Consider the following 21,437-nt stretch of genomic DNA (forward strand, 5'->3'; position numbering starts at 1 on the left):
ACCGAGCAGTACTTTTTATTTCTCTGAGAAAGTGAGGCAGACGTAACATTTTGCAATAAAACATGATTATTTGTCTCTCTGAAATGAAACCACCAAGTGATAGATTTCAAACAAACACATGGCTGTCAATAAACAATCACATGCCATGATTAGCTGGTAAAATAAACACATCTATCACTTTTATAATTTCTTTAAACAATAACATCTAATTTACCAACTTTTCTGAAAATGGATATATAGCGATTTGGAATTAAACTATTATTATGTATCCCCATCTGAGCTCAGAGTAGATGAGAGATGTAATGTTTGTCTCTGTTGTGTTGAAGTCCAATCAAGCAGGAGAGACCAGCCTCCCCTGTACCCAGCTGTGTGTCCATGAAGAGTGACTGGTCAATGGATAAAATGATAGACTTCAGAGAGAGAGATTATTCTCCTGAACAAAGGTAAGAAGAACTCACGGGTCATGGTCAGTGAGTTAAACAGTCATTTCTCCTCTCCCATATTCCCATTTATTCATGTTGTTTTCAAAATCCATAGGCTAATGATTTTTCCCATTTTCATAGTCCTAAAACAATCTTAAACAAACACGACATTCCCTCCCTCCCTCCCTCCCTGTGTGTGTGTGTGTGTGTGTGTGTGTGTGTGTGTGTGTGTGTGTGTGTGTGTGTGTGTGTGTGTGTGTGTGTGTGTGTGTGTGTGTGTGTGTGTGTATGTGTGTGTGTGTGTGTGTGTGTGTGTGTGTGTGTGTGTGCCCTCCCTGGTTGAGGAAATGTAATCTCATGTTTTGTCCACAGAACCGAACAGGAGACATCAGAGTCAGTGATTCTCAGTGGTCAGTCTTCCCAGAGTCATCAAACAGACCTGGCCTCTATATTCAGTGTATGTGGTCCTGTTATGTACAATTGTTTTTGTTTACCTCAAGTAAAGTTGATCTGTCAATCATTCATTAATGTGTTAATGAGAAAGTATTTCTTCTCTTGCTTAAATGATTTACATTATTTATTTCAGTTGCTTGAAGAGAATTTGATGACATTTGTGAACAACGAGCTGAAGAGGTACAAGAGGATTCTTAGTCCAGAACTCCCAGAAGGCTTTGAGAGTCAGAAGCAGGATGAGGAAGTGGTGGATGCTGAAGATGAGCAGCAGGAGAGCAGTGCCAGAGAGGGGGCTCTGAAGATCACACTGCACGTCCTGAGGAAAATGAACCAGAAGGAGCTTGCTGACACACTGGAGAAAAGTAAGAGCTGTCTGCCTCACGTTGAATGCTGTTTTATAACAAACTTTTAAAAGCTGAAACTAAAGTACAGCTAAGTAGTTGTGTAACACAATTATATTGTAGAAGCCTTAACACAACACCTAGTGACCTCATCAAGTACAGTACCAGCAGGGATGTGTTGATTAATTTAGACAGGAGAGACAGAGTAGAGAGAGAGAGACAGAGGAGAGAGAGAGAGACAGAGGAGAGAGAGAGAGACAGGCAGAGGAGAGAGAGAGAGAGACAGAGGAGAACCAGAGGAGAGAGAGAGGACAGGCAGAGGAGAGAGAGAGAGAGAGACAGAGGAGAACCAGAGGAGAGAGAGAGGACAGGCAGAGGAGAGACAGAGGAGAGACAGAGGAGAGAGATAGAGAGAGACAGTATTATAATGTACACCTTATAACACAGTCCTACAGTATTAAAACAGACATTAATATCCTTTGTGTTATTTCTTCATTCAGATGAGCTTGCTGTGATTTGCCAACGTGAACTCAAATCTAATCTAAAGAAGAAGTTTCAATGTGTATTTGAGGGGATAGCTAAACAAGGAAACCCAACACTTCTCAATAAGATCTACACAGAGCTCTACATCACAGAGGGTGGAACAGGAGAGGTCAATAATGAACATGAGCTGAGACAGATTGAGACAACAACCAGGAAACAAGCAAGACCAGAGACTGCAATCAAATGTAATGACATCTTCAAACCCTTAACTGGACAAGACAAACTTATCAGAACTGTGCTGACAAAGGGAGTCGCTGGCATTGGAAAAACAGTCTCTGTGCAGAAGTTCATTCTGGACTGGGCTGAAGGAAAAGCAAATCAGGATGTCCAGTTTGTATTTTCATTCCCTTTTCGGGAGCTGAATTTGATGAAAGGGGAAAAACACACTTTGATTGAACTTCTCAATCACTTCTCAATGGAAACCAAAGAATCAAGAATCTCCAACTACGACAAGAACAACGTTCTGTTCATCTTTGATGGTCTGGATGAGTGCCGACTGCCCCTAGACTTCCAGAACAACAAGATCTGTTGTGACGTCACCAAGTCAACCTCAGTGGATGTTCTACTGACAAATCTCATCAAGGGAAATCTGCTTCCCTCTGCTCTCCTCTGGATAACTACCCGACCTGCAGCAGCCAATCAGATCCCCCCTGAGTGTGTTGACCAGGTGACAGAGGTACGAGGGTTCAATGATCCACAGAAGGAGGAGTACTTCAGGAAGAGATTCAGTGATGAGGACCTGGCCAGCAGAATCATCTCACACATAAAGACATCAAGGAGCCTCCACATCATGTGCCACATTCCAGTCTTTTGTTGGATTTCTGCAATAGTACTTGAACCAATGCTGAAACATAAGAGAGAAGAGATGCCCAAGACTCTGACTGAGATGTACACACACCTTGTGGTGTTTCATACCAAACAGAAGAATGAAAAGTATCTTGGGAAAGAAGAGAGGGGTCCAGACTGGAATAAAAAGAGCATTCTGTCACTGGGAAAACTGGCTTTTCAACAGCTTGTGAAGGGAAATATAATGTTCTATGAAGAAGACCTGAAAGAGTCTGGCATTGATGTCAATGAAGCCTCAGTGTACTCAGGATTGTGCACACAGATCTTTAAAGAGGAATGTGGGCTGTACCAGGACAAGGTGTACTGCTTCGTGCATCTGAGCATTCAGGAGTTTCTGGCTGCTGTATATGTGTTCCTTTCATTCAGCAACAACAATGAGAATCTAATGGCCGAACCTCAAACAACATCCAGCAACGATTGTCTACTGAAGACAGAAGTTACTGTCTACAAGAGTGCTGTGGATAAAGCTTTACAAAGTGAGACGGGAAACCTGGACCTTTTCCTCCGCTTCCTTCTGGGCCTCTCACTGGAGTCCAATCAGAAGCACTTACGAGGTCTACTGACAACGATAGGAAGCAGTTCACAGAGCCACGAAGAAACAGTCAAGTACATCAAGGAGAAGATCAGGGAGAATCCCTCTCCAGAGAGGTGCATCAATCTGTTCCACTGTCTGAATGAACTGAATGACCATTCTCTAGTGGAGGAGATCCAAAGCTACCTGAGATCAGGAAGTCTCTCCAGTGATGAACTCTTACCTGCACAGTGGTCAGCTCTGGTGTTTGTGTTGCTGACTTCAGAAAAGGAGCTGGATGTGCTTGACCTGAAGAAATACTCCAGATCAGAGGAAGGTCTTCTGAGGCTGCTGCCAGTGGTCAAAGTCTCCAGAGCTGCTCTGTGAGTAAATACAAATGCATTTAAGTACTAATCATCAGGAAGAAATATTCACTTTATTCAGAAAAATATATTGAATCAATGCATTGGTGTTCACATTTTATAACAATACGGCAATACAATTTAGGGAGACGGAAGGTAAATCTATATGTTGTTTGGTAGAATAAACCTAATGCATCTGTCATTGTCCTTCTACACTACTGGTGTTAAATGAACAGTGTGTTTGTGAAATCATGATGATCTCTTTGTCAGGCTGTCAGGCTGTGGAGTCACAGAGGAAGGCTGTGCTTCTCTGGTCTCAGCTCTGAAGTCAAACCCCTCAAACCTGAGAGAGCTGGATCTGAGTAACAATGACCTGAAGGATTCAGGAGTGAAGCTGCTCTCTGCTGGACTGGGGAATCCCCACTGTAAACTGGATACTCTGAGGTCAGTATTCCTGTAGTTGGTCAACAAGTGATAACTGTTCACTAGTTCCACATGTGTTTACCAGACACACATAATCCACACAATATGTGTTTGGACAGTGAAGCTTACAGATTTAAATTTGTCTCAATGCTCCAGCATTTAGGATTTGAGATATTATGTTTCATATTAGGCGGCAGTACAGAATGTCCCCTTTGTTTTTAAGGTACTCATAAAAATATGTTTTAGCTTTTAGAAAAGAAAGCACTTCATGGACCTAGTTCTCCCATTTGAAGAAGTACTAAAAGTGTATTTTTTAAAGCATCAGAGGTGAAGGTCTGGTCAGTCTACTCAGATATTTGTACAATACATTTCTCTCTCTTCAAGCAATATTATGATCATTTCTAATAATAATACATTCATTCATTTATGAATTGATATGGCAGGTTTCAGGACACTGATGTATCTGAATATGTTGAAAAATATATACTGCCACTATTTTCACTACCAAAGAATAGCAGTGTGGTTTTAATATGATTTTCATCTTTGCAGGCTGTCAGGCTGTCTAGTCACAGAGGAAGGCTGTGCTTCTCTGGTCTCAGCTCTGAAGGCAAATCCCTCACACCCAAGAGAGCTGGATCTGAGTAACAATGACCTGAAGGATTCAGGAGTGAAGCTGCTCTCTGCTGGACTGGGGAATCCCCACTGTAAACTGGAGACTCTGAGGTCAGTATTCCTGTAGTTGGTCAACAAGTGATAACTGTTCACCAGATCCACAAGTGTTTACCAGGCACACAGTCCAAATCATATGTGCGTTTACAGTGCAGTTTACAGGTTTAAATTTGGTGCTATGCTCCAGCATTTTGGATTTGAGATCAAATGTTTCACATTAGACGACAGTGCAGAATGTCACCTTTTAATTAGAGGTTAATGGTGAGAGGTTAGAATGTCACCTTTAATTAGAGGTTAATGGTGAGAGGTTAGAATGTCACCTTTAATTAGAGGTTAATGGTGAGAGGTTAGAATGTCACCTTTAATTAGAGGTTAATGGTGAGAGGTTAGAATGTCACCTTTTAATTAGAGGTTAATGGTGAGAGGTTAGAATGTCACCTTTAATTAGAGGTTAATGGTGAGAGGTTAGAATGTCACCTTTAATTAGAGGTTAATGGTGAGAGGTTAGAATGTCACCTTTTAATTAGAGGTTAATGGTGAGAGGTTAGAATGTCACCTTTAATTAGAGGTTAATGGTGAGAGGTTAGTATGTCTTGTTGTAGCCTCTGTTATTGGTAATGGTGAGAGGTTAGAATGTCACCTTTAATTAGAGGTTAATGGTGAGAGGTTAGAATGTCACCTTTAATTAGAGGTTAATGGTGAGAGGTTAGTATGTCACCTTTAATTAGAGGTTAATGGTGAGAGGTTAGAATGTCACCTTTAATTAGAGGTTAATGGTGAGAGGTTAGAATGTCACCTTTAATTAGAGGTTAATGGTGAGAGGTTAGTATGTCACCTTTAATTAGAGGTTAATGGTGAGAGGTTAGAATGTCACCTTTAATTAGAGGTTAATGGTGAGAGGTTAGAATGTCACCTTTAATTAGAGGTTAATGGTGAGAGGTTAATATGTCACCTTTAATTAGAGGTTAATGGTGAGAGGTTAGAATGTCACCTTTAATTAGAGGTTAATGGTGAGAGGTTAGAATGTCACCTTTAATTAGAGGTTAATGGTGAGAGGTTAGAATGTCACCTTTAATTAGAGGTTAATGGTGAGAGGTTAGAATGTCACCTTTAATTAGAGGTTAATGGTGAGAGGTTAGTATGTCACCTTTAATTAGAGGTTAATGGTGAGAGGTTAGAATGTCACCTTTAATTAGAGGTTAATGGTGAGAGGTTAGTATGTCACCTTTAATTAGAGGTTAATGGTGAGAGGTTAGAATGTCACCTTTAATTAGAGGTTAATGGTGAGAGGTTAGAATGTCACCTTTAATTAGAGGTTAATGGTGAGAGGTTAGTATGTCACCTTTAATTAGAGGTTAATGGTGAGAGGTTAGAATGTCACCTTTAATTAGAGGTTAATGGTGAGAGGTTAGAATGTCACCTTTAATTAGAGGTTAATGGTGAGAGGTTAATATGTCACCTTTAATTAGAGGTTAATGGTGAGAGGTTAGAATGTCACCTTTAATTAGAGGTTAATGGTGAGAGGTTAGTATGTCACCTTTAATTAGAGGTTAATGGTGAGAGGTTAGAATGTCACCTTTAATTAGAGGTTAATGGTGAGAGGTTAGAATGTCACCTTTAATTAGAGGTTAATGGTGAGAGGTTAGAATGTCACCTTTAATTAGAGGTTAATGGTGAGAGGTTAGAATGTCACCTTTAATTAGAGGTTAATGGTGAGAGGTTAGAATGCCACCTTTAATTAGAGGTTAATGGTGAGAGGTTAGAATGTCACCTTTAATTAGAGGTTAATGGTGAGAGGTTAGTATGTCACCTTTAATTAGAGGTTAATGGTGAGAGGTTAGAATGTCACCTTTAATTAGAGGTTAATGGTGAGAGGTTAGTATGTCACCTTTAATTAGAGGTTAATGGTGAGAGGTTAGTATGTCACCTTTAATTAGAGGTTAATGGTGAGAGGTTAGAATGTCACCTTTAATTAGAGGTTAATGGTGAGAGGTTAGAATGTCACCTTTAATTAGAGGTTAATGGTGAGAGGTTAGAATGTCACCTTTAATTATAGGTTAATGGTGAGAGGTTAGAATGTCACCTTTAATTAGAGGTTAATGGTGAGAGGTTAGAATGTCACCTTTAATTAGAGGTTAATGGTGAGAGGTTAGTATGTCACCTTTAATTAGAGGTTAATGGTGAGAGGTTAGAATGTCACCTTTAATTAGAGGTTAATGGTGAGAGGTTAGTATGTCTTGTTGTAGCCTCTGTAACTCTCTCACTCGTTATTATTAATGATTCATTCATGATCTTTCTCAAGTCACAGGCTTGATGTAGTCATTGCGTTCCAAGAATATGGGACCAAATACAATTATTTTGACTACTTGAATACACTATAAGTGAATTGGTCAGCATACTCAAATAGGGGGACTAGATACATAAAGTGCTTTCATTTCTAAACGGTGAAACAGATATGTATGAAAATACCCTCAAATTAAAGGTGACATTATATACTGTCACCTTAGATGAAACATTAGACCTCAAATCCAAAATGTTGGAGTACAGATCCACATTTAAAATGTTATCTTCACTGTCAAAATAGATATGTACTGAGTATACAGTCCACACCAATCTAAATATGATACCTCACTGTCTGTCTTTTAACCGATACTGCTTTTTAAACTGGTCTGGTCAGTCTACTCAAATATGTGAATGTTAGGAATTGTATGAATAATGACTAAACAATATTTACATTTAAATAGAACTATAACTAATTAAACTCTACCCTGTTTTACAATATCTGATTAATTATGTTAGTTCCTAAGAAAGAGGTTATGTAGCATGGATAAGGGGTAATTGGAAATGATAACCATTGTGTAGGAAGAAATGTATGTGTGTGTGTCTAAAGTAAGCAAAGAGGGTCATTAACCTATGTTTGAACCGACTCAGCTATAACTCTGTGGCGATCAAATAAGACAGCGAGAGCCCCTCCAGGTTTTCCTTATCTGGAACTGTCTGCTAAGTGGTAATAAACTATGGTGAGACTTCAGGAGTTAATCCAGTGTGTCAGGTATTTGCGCTAGTGAGTTGGAATGAACTTTTGAACCTGCTTTGTCCTGGTCTAGAGGAGGAGATACATTTTATAACCTATGACGTCATATGTGATATATAAGCTGTTGTACATGGTTCTATGAGCAGCGCTCTCGAGAATAAATGCTATTGGCTAATTTTGATAGGCTGGTCTCTGTCTATTTTATGCAAATGACGATCTTACAAATTCTTAGAAACAGACAGAGTGATTTAAATTGAATTGGTTAATGAATATATATAGGAATTGTTAAATTCCTTTGACAGTGAACTACACATTTTTCTCTCTTCAAGCAATATTATGATCATTTCTAATAATGATACATTCATTTCTTAATAGATATGGCAGGTTTCAGGACACTGATATCTGAATGTGTTGAAAAAATATGCTGCCACTATTTTCAACACCAAAGAATAGCAGTGTATTTTTAATATGATTTTACTCTTTGCAGGCTGTCAGGCTGTCTAGTCACAGAGGAAGGCTGTGGTTCTCTGGTCTCAGCTCTGAAGTCAAACTCCTCACACCTGAGAGAGCTGGATCTGAGTAACAATGACCTGAAGGATTCAGGAGTGGAGCTGCTCTCTGCTGGACTGGGGAATCCCCACTGTAAACTGGAGACTCTGAGGTCAGTATTCCTGTAGTTGGTCAACAAGAGGGGAGATCAAGCTGATCCTAACTGTTATAGGCCTATTTCTATTTTGCCCTGTTAATCAAAACTGTTGGAAAAACTTGTCAATAATCAACTTACTGGCTTTCTTGATGTCTATAGTATTCTCTCTGGAATGCAATCTAGTTTCTACTCAGGTTATGGATTTGTTACTACAACCTTCCTTAAAGGTCCTCAATGATGTCACCATTGCCCTTGATTAATAGCAATGTTGTGATGCTATTTTTATTGTCTTGGCCAAAGCTTTTGATAAGGTAGACCATTCCATTCTTGAGGGCCGGCTAAGGAGTATCTCTGAGGGGTCTTTGGCCTGGTTTGCTAACTACATCTCTCAGAGTGCAGTGTATAAAGTCAGAAAGAGGCTTGATCCTAGACCCCACGCTCTTCTCAATTTACATCAACAACATAGCTCAGGCAGTAGGAAGCTCTCTCATCCATGTATATGCTCTATATACAGTCTTATACTCAGCTGCCCCCTCACCGGATTTTGTGTGAAACGCTCTACAACAAGTGTTTAACAAGCTTTCTCTGTCCATAACATTGTTCTGAACACCTCCTGAACACCTCATGTGGTTTGGTAAGAAGAATGCCCCTCTCCCCACAGGTGTAATTACTACCTCTGAGGATTTAGAGCTTGAGGTAGTCACATCATACAAGTACTTGGGAGTATGGCTAGACAGTAAACTGTCCTCTCAGCACATATCAAAGCTGCAGGCTAAAGTTAAATCTAGACCAATAATGTTTTTACCATGTTTTGTCCTGCTACCATGTTGTGCTGCTGCCATGTTGTGCTGCTGCCATGGTGTGTTGCTACTATGTTGTTGTCATGTTGTGTTGCTACCATGCTGTGTTGTCATGTGTTGCTGCCTTGCTATATTGTCTCTCTTTATGTAGACACTTGTTGAATGCATTTGCGGTTTGCTTTGGTTGTGTTATGGATTGTTTTTCAAATGGAAACTAAATGATGAATAATGTCCTGTCATTTTGGAGTCACTTCACTTGTATTGTAAGTAAGAGTAGATGATGTTTCTGAACACTTCTACATTGATGTGGATGCTACCATGATTATGAATGAATTGTGAATGATGATAAATGAGAAAGTTACTGAGGCGCAAAGATCAAACCCGTTCTGTTATTGATAAATTATTTATTTAACTAGATAAGCCAGTTAAGAACAAATTCTTATTTTTAATGACGGCCTGGGTTTTTAATGACGGCCTAGGAACAGTGGGTTAATTGCCTGTTCAGGGGTAGAACGACAGATTTAGTCAGCTCGGGGATTTGGATTTGCAACCTTTTGGTTAGTAGTCCAATGCTCTAACCACTAGGCTACCCTGCCACCCCATATGGTAATGGTGAGAGGTTAGCATGTTTTGTTGTAGCCTCTGTAACTTTCTTATTCATCATTTCTCATGACTGATTCATGATTTTTCTTAATCAGGGAATCATCATGATTCATTTAGTAGTGTTTAGAAACATGTTATCTACTCACTTAGACAGAAGATTAGTCACCATCCACCATTTAGTTACTATTGGGCAAAACACAACCCCAAACACAACCCCAAACACAACCCCAAACAAATTAAAATCAAATCAAATGTATTTATATAGCCCTTCGTACATCAGCTGATATCTCCAAGTGGTGTACAGAAACCCAGCCTAAAACCCCAAACAGCAAGCAATGCAGGTGTAGAAGCACGGTGGCTAGGAAAAACTCCCTAGAACGGCCAAAACCTAGGAAGAAACCTAGAGAGGAACCAGGTTATGTGGGGTGGCCAGTCCTCTTCTGGCTGTGCCGGTGGAGATTATAACAGAACAAACACAACCTCAAACACAACCCCAAACACAACCCCAAACACAACACCAAACACAACCCCAAACACAACCTCAAACACAACCCCAAACACAACCCCAAACACAACCCCAAACACAACCTCAAACACAACCCCAAACACAACCCCAAACACAACCTCAAACACAACCCCAAACACAACACCAAACACAACCCCAAACACAACCCCAAACACAACCCCAAACACAACCTCAAACACAACCCCAAACACAACCCCAAACACAACCCCAAACACAACCCCAAACACAACCCCAACACAACCCCAAACACAACCTAAACACAACCCCAACACAACCCCAAACACAACGCCAAACACAACCCCAAACACAACCCCAAACACAACCCCAACACAACCCCAAACACAACCCCAAACACAACCCCAACACAACCCCAACACAACCCCAAAACACAAAACACAACCCCGAACACAACCCCGAACACAACCCCGAACACAACCCCGAACACAACCCCGAACACAACCCCAAACACAACCCCAAACACAACCCCAAACACAACCCCAACACAACCCCAAACACAACCCCAAACACAACCCCAAACACAACCACAAAACACAACCCCAAACACAACCCAAACACAACCAAACTGCAAAATCAACCAACGGGTTTAAATACTAAACGTTTTACAACTTTTAATACATGAAGTGAATTGGTCAGAAAACATCACTTCTTCAAATAGGGGGATTAGTAATATGATATGATTTTCATCTTTGCAGGCTGTCAGGCTGTCTAGTCACAGAGGAAGGCTGTTGTTCTCTGGTCTCAGCAATGAGGTCAAACCCCTCACACCTGAGAGAGCTGGACCTGAGCTACAATCACCCAGGAGACTCAGGAGTCAGACTGCTCTCTGCTGGACTGGAGGATCCAAACTACAGACTGGAGAGACTCAAGTATGTAGAGGGTTTATGTCAATGTTCATATCAGACATGTTTGAGTTATCAGGCTCGTTAAGACAAACATTCTTACCAACCCTTGGACAAAGTGTGAGTGAGTGAGTGAGAGAGTGAGTGAGTGAGAGAGAGAGTTCACGTGTATCCCTCAATGACTGTCTGTTCTTCTGCTTACCGCTACAGTGTGGAACATGGTGGAGAGTACACAATGAAACCTGGGCTTAGAAAATGTGAGTGTTGACTGCTGTGAAGAATTTGACTAAGAATAAGTCTTAATTCAAGTTCAGTCAAAGACCACCATCATTAATTACTTGGACATATTAAATATCAGCTGTAGTTCTACAGAAGCAGAAATCAGGGACACCAAAGTTTAGAAAGAGTTGCTTTGACAATGTGTGTGTCTGTGTATGTGTGTGGCATGTTTGTGTTGCATCAGAAATGTGTGAGTGTTCATGCATGCATCCTGGGGTGTGTGTGTGTGTGTGTGTGTGTAATTAATGGGAATAAGTGTTTTATATTACCATACAGTATAACAGTTGATCAATCAAAAGTCTCAAGTTACCTTAACATCTCCTTTTGATACCTAGAAACATCTACATTAAATTAATTAGTGAAAGGTGAGTTAACATTCTAATGTGGCCTCCCAGGTGGCGCTGCAGTACAGCGCCCTTAACCACTGTGCCATCAGAGACTCTGGGTTCGCGCCCAGGCTCTGCCGTAACCGGCCGCGACCGGGAGGTCCGTGGGGTGACGCGTCGTCCGGGTTAGGGAGGGTTTGGCCGGTAGGGATATCCTTGTCTCATCGCGCACTAGCGACTCCTGTGGTGGGATGGGCGCAGTGTGCGCTAACCCAGTTTGCCAGGTGCACAGTGTTTCCTCCGACACATTGGTGCGGCTGGCTTCCGGGTTGGATGCGCGCTGTGTTAAGAAGCAGTGCGGTTTGGTTGGAGGACGCATGACTTTCAACCTTCGTCTCTCCCGAGCCCGTACGGGAGTTTTAGTGATGAGACAAGATAGTAGCTACTAAACATTTTATAACAAGAAATTGGAGAGAAAAAGGGGTACAAAAAAAAAAGAAATTCTAATGTGAATGATGATGATTTCTAATATTGTGTCTGGTTTCATCCATCAGATGTCTGTGATCTCACACTGGACCCAAACACAGCACACAGTCTCCTCTCTCTGTCTGAGGAGAACAGAAAGGTGACATGTGGGAGAAAGAAGCAGCCGTATCCTGATCACCCAGAGAGATTTGAGGACTATAGACAGGTGCTGTGTAGAGAGGGTCTGACTGGGCGCTGTTACTGGGAGGTAGAGTGGAGTGGGGGATGGCCGGTTATAGGAGTGACATATAAAGGAATCAACAGGAGAGGAGGGGGTAAGGACTGTAGACTTGGATGGAATGACAAGTCCTGGAGTCTGTTCTGCTCTGACAACAGTTACACTGCCAGGCACAATTGTAATACCACTCTCATAGACGTCCCTTCCTCCGGCTCCCACAGAGTAGGAGTGTATCTGGACTGGCCAGCCGGCACTCTGTCCTTCTACAGAGTCTCCTCTGACTCACTGACCCACCTGAACACATTCTACACCACATTCACTGAGCCCCTCTATTCAGGGTTCTGGGTTTATGATGACTCTTCAGTGACCCTAATCAAACACAACACAATATTTTAATAAAATATCAAATAAGAATATAAATAAATAAATAAATAACTCTGTGTCACACACACTGGAAACACACACACACACACACTGGACACACACACAGACACACATACTGGACACACACAGACACACACACGCAAACACACTGGACACACACACACACAGGACACCCACACACGCACACACAAGAAGCACACACAAACTGGACACACACACACAAACTGGACACACACACTGGACACACACACACAAACAGACACTGGACACCCACACAGGACACACACACACCTTGTACACACACACATACACTGAATACACACACACACACCAGTTTGGGACAGTTTATTCCTGTAAATACACTGAACAAAAATACAAAGTCAACATGTAAAGTGTTGGTCCCATGTTTCATTCCGCTGAAATAAAAGATCCCTGAAATGTTCCATACACACAAAAAGCTGACATGTTTTACAGCCCTGTTAGTGAGCATTTCTCATTTGCCAAGATAATCCATCCACCTGACCACTGTGGCATATGAAGAAGCTGGTGTCATGTTTGCTGATGTGAACAGAGTGGCCCATGGTGGCAGTGAGGTTATGATATGGGGAATCATAAACCACGGACAATGAACACAAGTGCATTTTTTCGATCATGTTCAAGTACCTGACATGGCAAATCATATCCATAAACGTGGAAAACTGGCACGACACATTTGGTCCCATGCTTCAATTCAGGAAAGTTTCTCTAAACAGTTATGGACAAAATGTTAATGCTCAAAACTTTGTTTGGTGAAAACTGCTATTCAAATGTTAAAGAATGAGATCTTGAATAAAAAAGGTGAATTACTTGCACGGGTGGCTGCATCTTGCATCAATGTCCTCCATGAAGATGAGATTGATATTCTTGACTCTCATCTCCTCCATCTCTCAGCAGGTAAACGGCATTTGACAAACTACAGAAGAGATGCATCATTATTTGCAAACTAAATGAATCAAACACTGAAAAAGAAATAGAAAAACCCCTCATTATTACTGCATCCCACCTTTCACCAAACCAACAACACGCCTGTCTTGTCCAATTTCCTTGTTTTGGGTTTGGACCTGATGGTGTTGCCTGCTTGAAGTCTATGATAACCCAAAACATTTTTTAAAATATCAAGTACAGTACAGGTATACCGTACTGAACGGTTGCCTGGAGCAGATCACACAGTTGTGCCAGGTTCAGTATCTAAATGGATGTTGCATGACACAACCAATAATATTACATTCAGCATACATAATACCAACATACCGTCTCCAACCATCAGACCACCAATAATATTACATTCAACATACACAATACCAACATACCGTCTCCAACCATCAGACCACCAATAATATTACATTCAACATACACAATACCAACATACCGTCTCCAACCATCAGACCACCAATAATATTACATTCAACATACACAATACCAACATACCGTCTCCAACCATCAGACCACCAATAATATTACATTCAACATCCACAATACCAACATACCGTCTCCAACCATCAGACCACCAATAATATTACATTCAACATACACAATACCAACATACCGTCTCCAACCATCAGACCACTGAGACCACCAATAATATTACATTCAACATACACAATAACAACATACCGTCTCCAACCATCAGACCACCAATAATATTACATTCAACATACACAATACCAACATACCGTCTCCAACCATCAGACCACCAATAATATTACATTCAACATACACAATACCAACATACCGTCTCCAACCATCAGACCACTGAGACCACCAATAATATTACATTCAACATACACAATACCAACATACCGTCTCCAACCATCAGCCCACTGAGACCACCAATAATATTACATTCAACATACACAATACCAACATACCGTCTCCAACCATCAGCCCACTGAGACCACCAATAATATTACATTCAACATACATAATACCAACATACCGTCTCCAACCATCAGACCACTGAGACAACCAATAATATTACATTCAACATACACAATACCAACATACCGTCTCCAACCATCAGACCACCAATAATATTACATTCAACATACATAATACCAACATACCGTCTCCAACCATCAGACCACCAATAAAATTACATTCAACATACACAATACCAACATACCGTCTCCAACCATCAGACCACCAATAATATTACATTCAACATACACAATACCAACATACCGTCTCCAACCATCAGCCCACTGAGACCACCAATAATATTACATTCAACATACATAATACCAACATACCGTCTCCAACCATCAGACCACTGAGACAACCAATAATATTACATTCAACATACACAATACCAACATACCGTCTCCAACCATCAGACCACTGAGACCACCAATAATATTACATTCAACATCCACAATACCAACATACCGTCTCCAACCATCAGACCACCAATAATATTACATTCAACATCCACAATACCAACATACCGTCTCCAACCATCAGCCCACTGAGACAACCAATAATATTACATTCAACATACACAATACCAACATACCGTCTCCAACCATCAGACCACCAATAATATTACATTCAACATACACAATACCAACATACCGTCTCCAACCATCAGACCACCAATAATATTACATTCAACATACATAATACCAACATACCGTCTCCAACCATCAGCCCACTGAGTCAAACAGATGATTCTAGATTTCATTCACATTCCCTTCTAGTTGTGCGTAAGGTAACAATGTAAGGTATCCTTAAAATGCAGTGAATATTACATTCAGGCATAATGTTATCACTTTACCTCTGTTGGTGATATGGGCTTCAAAACGAATCCATCCACATCAGCTTGGTTTGCAAAGTACTTTTCCCCATGTCTTGGTGACTCATAACTTGATCCAGACGACTTCCTCCTAGGCAAACCAAAAAGTCCATCCGCTGCTACCACCCCTGTTCCATTGTCCTGTAAAGAGATGTCTAATATACCTGGAGACAACTTTATAGTTGTTGGACTCCAGGAAGAGGAGCTGCTGTTACCACCCCTGTTCCATTGTCCTGTAAAGAGATGTCTAATATACCTGGAGACAACTTTATAGTTGTTGGACTCCAGGAAGAGGAGCTGTTGTTACCACCCCTGTTCCATTGTCCTGTAAAGAGATGTCTAATATACCTGGAGACAACTTTATAGTTGTTGGACTCCAGGAAGAGTAGCTGTTGTTACCACCCCTGTTCCATTGTCCTGTAAAGAGATGTCTAATATACCTGGAGACAACTTTATAGTTGTTGGACTCCAGGAAGAGGAGCTGCTGCTACCACCCCTGTTCCATTGTCCTGTAAAGAGATGTCTAATATACCTGGAGACAACTTTATAGTTGTTGGACTCCAGGAAGAGGAGCTGCTGCTACCACCCCTGTTCCATTGTCCTGTAAAGAGATGTCTAATATACCTGGAGACAACTTTATAGTTGTTGGACTCCAGGAAGAGGAGCTGCTGCTACCACCCCTGTTCCATTGTCCTGTAAAGAGATGTCTAATATACCTGGAGACAACTTTATAGTTGTTGGACTCCAGGAAGAGGAGCTGCTGTTACCACCCCTGTTCCATTGTCCTGTAAAGAGATGTCAAATCTACCTGGAGACAACTTTATAGTTGTTGGACTCCAGGAAGAGGAGCTGCTGCTACCACCCCTGTTCCATTGTCCTGTAAAGAGATGTCAAATCTACCTGGAGACAACTTTATAGTTGTTGGACTCCAGGAAGAGGAGCTGCTGCTACCACCCCTGTTCCATTGTCCTGTAAAGAGATGTCAAATCTACCTGGAGACAACTTTATAGTTGTTGGACTCCAGGAAGAGGAGCTGCTGTTACCACCCCTGTTCCATTGTCCTGTAAAGAGATGTCTAATATACCTGGAGACAACTTTATAGTTGTTGGACTCCAGGAAGAGGAGCTGCTGTTACCACCCCTGTTCCATTGTCCTGTAAAGAGATGTCTAATATACCTGGAGACAACTTTATAGTTGTTGGACTCCAGGAAGAGGAGCTGTTGTTACCACCCCTGTTCCATTGTCCTGTAAAGAGATGTCTAATATACCTGGAGACAACTTTATAGTTGTTGGACTCCAGGAAGAGGAGCTGTTGTTACCACCCCTGTTCCATTGTCCTGTAAAGAGATGTCTAATATACCTGGAGACAACTTTATAGTTGTTGGACTCCAGGAAGAGTAGCTGCTGCTACCACCCCTGTTCCATTGTCCTGTAAAGAGATGTCAAATCTACCTGGAGACAACTTTATAGTTGTTGGACTCCAGGAAGAGGAGCTGCTGTTACCACCCCTGTTCCATTGTCCTGTAAAGAGATGTCTAATATACCTGGAGACAACTTTATAGTTGTTGGACTCCAGGAAGAGGAGCTGCTGTTACCACCCCTGTTCCATTGTCCTGTAAAGAGATGTCTAATATACCTGGAGACAACTTTATAGTTGTTGGACTCCAGGAAGAGTAGCTGCTGCTACCACCCCTGTTCCATTGTCCTGTAAAGAGATGTCTAATATACCTGGAGACAACTTTATAGTTGTTGGACTCCAGGAAGAGGAGCTGCTGCTACCACCCCTGTTCCATTGTCCTGTAAAGAGATGTCTAATATACCTGGAGACAACTTTATAGTTGTTGGACTCCAGGAAGAGGAGCTGCTGTTACCACCCCTGTTCCATTGTCCTGTAAAGAGATGTCTAATATACCTGGAGACAACTTTATAGTTGTTGGACTCCAGGAAGAGTAGCTGCTGCTACCACCCCTGTTCCATTGTCCTGTAAAGAGATGTCTAATATACCTGGAGACAACTTTATAGTTGTTGGACTCCAGGAAGAGGAGCTGCTGCTACCACCCCTGTTCCATTGTCCTGTAAAGAGATGTCTAATATACCTGGAGACAACTTTATAGTTGTTGGACTCCAGGAAGAGGAGCTGCTGTTACCACCCCTGTTCCATTGTCCTGTAAAGAGATGTCTAATATACCTGGAGACAACTTTATAGTTGTTGGACTCCAGGAAGAGGAGCTGCTGTTACCACCCCTGTTCCATTGTCCTGTAAAGAGATGTCTAATATACCTGGAGACAACTTTATAGTTGTTGGACTCCAGGAAGAGGAGCTGCTGTTACCACCCCTGTTCCATTGTCCTGTAAAGAGATGTCTAATATACCTGGAGACAACTTTATAGTTGTTGGACTCCAGGAAGAGTAGCTGCTGCTACCACCCCTGTTCCATTGTCCTGTAAAGAGATGTCTAATCTACCTGGAGACAACTTTATAGTTGTTGGACTCCAGGAAGAGGAGCTGCTGTTACCACCCCTGTTCCATTGTCCTGTAAAGAGATGTCTAATATAACTGGAGACAACGTTATAGTTGTTGGACTCCAGGAAGAGTAGCTGCTGCTACCACCCCTGTTCCATTGTCCTGTAAAGAGATGTCTAATATACCTGGAGACAACTTTATAGTTGTTGGACTCCAGGAAGAGGAGGTGCTGTTACCACCCCTGTTCCATTGTCCTGTAAAGAGATGTCTAATATACCTGGAGACAACTTTATAGTTGTTGGACTCCAGGAAGAGGAGCTGCTGCTACCACCCCTGTTCCAATGTCCTGTAAAGATATGTCTAATATACCTGGAGACAACTTTATAGTTGTTGGACTCCAGGAAGAGGAGCTGCTGCTACCACCCCTGTTCCATTGTCCTGTAAAGAGATGTCTAATATACCAGGAGACAACTTTATAGTTGTTGGACTCCAGGAAGAGGAGCTGCTGCTACCACCCCTGTTCCATTGTCCTGTAAAGAGATGTCTAATATACCAGGAGACAACTTTATAGTTGTTGGACTCCAGGAAGAGGAGCTGCTGCTACCACCCCTGTTCCATTGTCCTGTAAAGAGATGTCTAATATACCTGGAGACAACTTTATAGTTGTTGGACTCCAGGAAGAGTAGCTGCTGCTACCACCCCTGTTCCATTGTCCTGTAAAGAGATGTCAAATCTACCTGGAGACAACTTTATAGTTGTTGGACTCCAGGAAGAGGAGCTGCTGTTACCACCCCTGTTCCATTGTCCTGTAAAGAGATGTCTAATATACCTGGAGACAACTTTATAGTTGTTGGACTCCAGGAAGAGGAGCTGCTGCTACCACCCCTGTTCCATTGTCCTGTAAAGAGATGTCTAATATACCTGGAGACAACTTTATAGTTGTTGGACTCCAGGAAGAGGAGCTGCTGCTACCACCCCTGTTCCATTGTCCTGTAAAGAGATGTCTAATATACCTGGAGACAACTTTATAGTTGTTGGACTCCAGGAAGAGGAGCTGCTGTTACCACCCCTGTTCCATTGTCCTGTAAAGAGATGTCTAATATAACTGGAGACAACTTTATAGTTGTTGGACTCCAGGAAGAGTAGCTGCTGCTACCACCCCTGTTCCATTGTCCTGTAAAGAGATGTCTAATATACCTGGAGACAACTTTATAGTTGTTGGACTCCAGGAAGAGGAGCTGCTGCTACCACCCCTGTTCCATTGTCCTGTAAAGAGATGTCTAATATACCTGGAGACAACTTTATAGTTGTTGGACTCCAGGAAGAGGAGCTGCTGTTACCACCCCTGTTCCATTGTCCTGTAAAGAGATGTCTAATATACCTGGAGACAACTTTATAGTTGTTGGACTCCAGGAAGAGGAGCTGCTGTTACCACCCCTGTTCCATTGTCCTGTAAAGAGATGTCTAATATACCTGGAGACAACTTTATAGTTGTTGGACTCCAGGAAGAGGAGCTGCTGTTACCACCCCTGTTCCATTGTCCTGTAAAGAGATGTCTAATATACCTGGAGACAACTTTATAGTTGTTGGACTCCAGGAAGAGTAGCTGCTGCTACCACCCCTGTTCCATTGTCCTGTAAAGAGATGTCTAATCTACCTGGAGACAACTTTATAGTTGTTGGACTCCAGGAAGAGGAGCTGCTGTTACCACCCCTGTTCCATTGTCCTGTAAAGAGATGTCTAATATACCTGGAGACAACTTTATAGTTGTTGGACTCCAGGAAGAGGAGCTGCTGCTACCACCCCTGTTCCATTGTCCTGTAAAGAGATGTCTAATATACCTGGAGACAACTTTATAGTTGTTGGACTCCAGGAAGAGGAGCTGCTGCTACCACCACTGTTCCATTGTCCTGTAAAGAGATGTCTAATCTACCTGGAGACAACTTTATAGTTGTTGGACTCCAGGAAGAGGAGCTGCTGTTACCACCCCTGTTCCATTGTCCTGTAAAGAGATGTCTAATATACCTGGAGACAACTTTATAGTTGTTGGACTCCAGGAAGAGTAGCTGCTGCTACCACCCCTGTTCCATTGTCCTGTAAAGAGATGTCTAATATACCTGGAGACAACTTTATAGTTATTGGACTCCAGGAAGAGTAGCTGCTGCTACCTCCTCTGTTCCATTGTCCTGTAAAGAGATGTCTAATCTACCTGGAGACAACTTTATAGTTGTTGGACTCCAGGAAGAGGAGCTGCTGTTACCACCCCTGTTCCATTGTCCTGTAAAGAGATGTCTAATCTACCTGGAGACAACTTTATAGTTGTTGGACTCCAGGAAGAGGAGCTGCTGTTACCACCCCTGTTCCATTGTCCTGTAAAGAGATGTCTAATATACCTGGAGACAACTTTATAGTTGTTGGACTCCAGGAAGAGTAGCTGCTGTTACCACCCCTGTTCCATTGTCCTGTAAAGAGATGTCTAATATACCTGGAGACAACTTTATAGTTGTTGGACTCCAGGAAGAGGAGCTGCTGTTACCACCCCTGTTCCATTGTCCTGTAAAGAGATGTCTAATATACCTGGAGACAACTTTATAGTTGTTGGACTCCAGGAAGAGGAGCTGCTGCTACCACCCCTGTTCCATTGTCCTGTAAAGAGATGTCTAATATACCTGGAGACAACTTTATAGTTGTTGGACTCCAGGAAGAGGAGCTGCTGTTACCACCCCTGTTCCATTGTCCTGTAAAGAGATGTCTAATATACCTGGAGACAACTTTATAGTTGTTGGACTCCAGGAAGAGGAGCTGCTGTTACCACCCCTGTTCCATTGTCCTGTAAAGAGATGTCTAATATACCAGGAGACAACTTTATAGTTGTTGGACTCCAGGAAGAGGAGCTGCTGCTACCACCCCTGTTCCATTGTCCTGTAAAGAGATGTCTAATATACCTGGAGACAACTTTATAGTTGTTGGACTCCAGGAAGAGGAGCTGCTGCTACCACCCCTGTTCCATTGTCCTGTAAAGAGATGTCTAATATACCTGGAGACAACTTTATAGTTGTTGGACTCCAGGAAGAGGAGCTGCTGCTACCACCCCTGTTCCATTGTCCTGTAAAGAGATGTCTAATATACCAGGAGACAACTTTATAGTTGTTGGACTCCAGGAAGAGGAGCTGCTGCTACCACCCCTGTTCCATTGTCCTGTAAAGAGATGTCTAATATACCAGGAGACAACTTTATAGTTGTTGGACTCCAGGAAGAGGAGCTGCTGCTACCACCCCTGTTCCATTGTCCTGTAAAGAGATGTCTAATATACCTGGAGACAACTTTATAGTTGTTGGACTCCAGGAAGAGGAGCTGCTGCTACCACCCCTGTTCCATTGTCCTGTAAAGAGATGTCTAATATACCTGGAGAC

General features: G+C 42.0%; 1 protein-coding gene across 1 annotated transcript; it reads left to right on the forward strand.

Moving 5' to 3' along the window:
• The first annotated feature begins 272 nt into the window (after positions 1-272).
• On the forward strand, positions 273-12,844 carry LOC115128093 (NLR family CARD domain-containing protein 3-like). Its single transcript, XM_065015776.1, has 10 exons — positions 273-443; positions 795-879; positions 1,009-1,237; positions 1,717-3,499; positions 3,749-3,922; positions 4,451-4,624; positions 8,092-8,265; positions 10,893-11,066; positions 11,250-11,296; positions 12,199-12,844. The coding sequence occupies exons 1-10, from the start codon at positions 376-378 to the stop codon at positions 12,741-12,743; spliced, it is 3,453 nt and encodes a 1,150-aa protein (XP_064871848.1). The 5' UTR covers positions 273-375; the 3' UTR covers positions 12,744-12,844.
• Positions 12,845-21,437: the final 8,593 nt, after the last annotated feature.

Source organism: Oncorhynchus nerka, unplaced genomic scaffold (assembly GCF_034236695.1).
Source record: "Oncorhynchus nerka isolate Pitt River unplaced genomic scaffold, Oner_Uvic_2.0 unplaced_scaffold_1280, whole genome shotgun sequence".
NCBI classification, from domain to species: domain Eukaryota; kingdom Metazoa; phylum Chordata; class Actinopteri; order Salmoniformes; family Salmonidae; genus Oncorhynchus; species Oncorhynchus nerka.

What these genes read in the sequence shown, in the direction of transcription:
- LOC115128093 (XM_065015776.1), top strand. Translation starts at nt 376, where the DNA reads ATGAAGAGTGACTGGTCAATGGATAAAATGATAGACTTCAGAGAGAGA. An exon ending in GATTATTCTCCTGAACAAAG is followed by an intron (nt 444 to 794) that starts GTAAGAAGAACT and finishes TTTTGTCCACAG; the next exon opens with AACCGAACAGGAGACATCAG. An exon ending in AAAGTCTCCAGAGCTGCTCT is followed by an intron (nt 3,500 to 3,748) that starts GTGAGTAAATAC and finishes TCTCTTTGTCAG; the next exon opens with GCTGTCAGGCTGTGGAGTCA.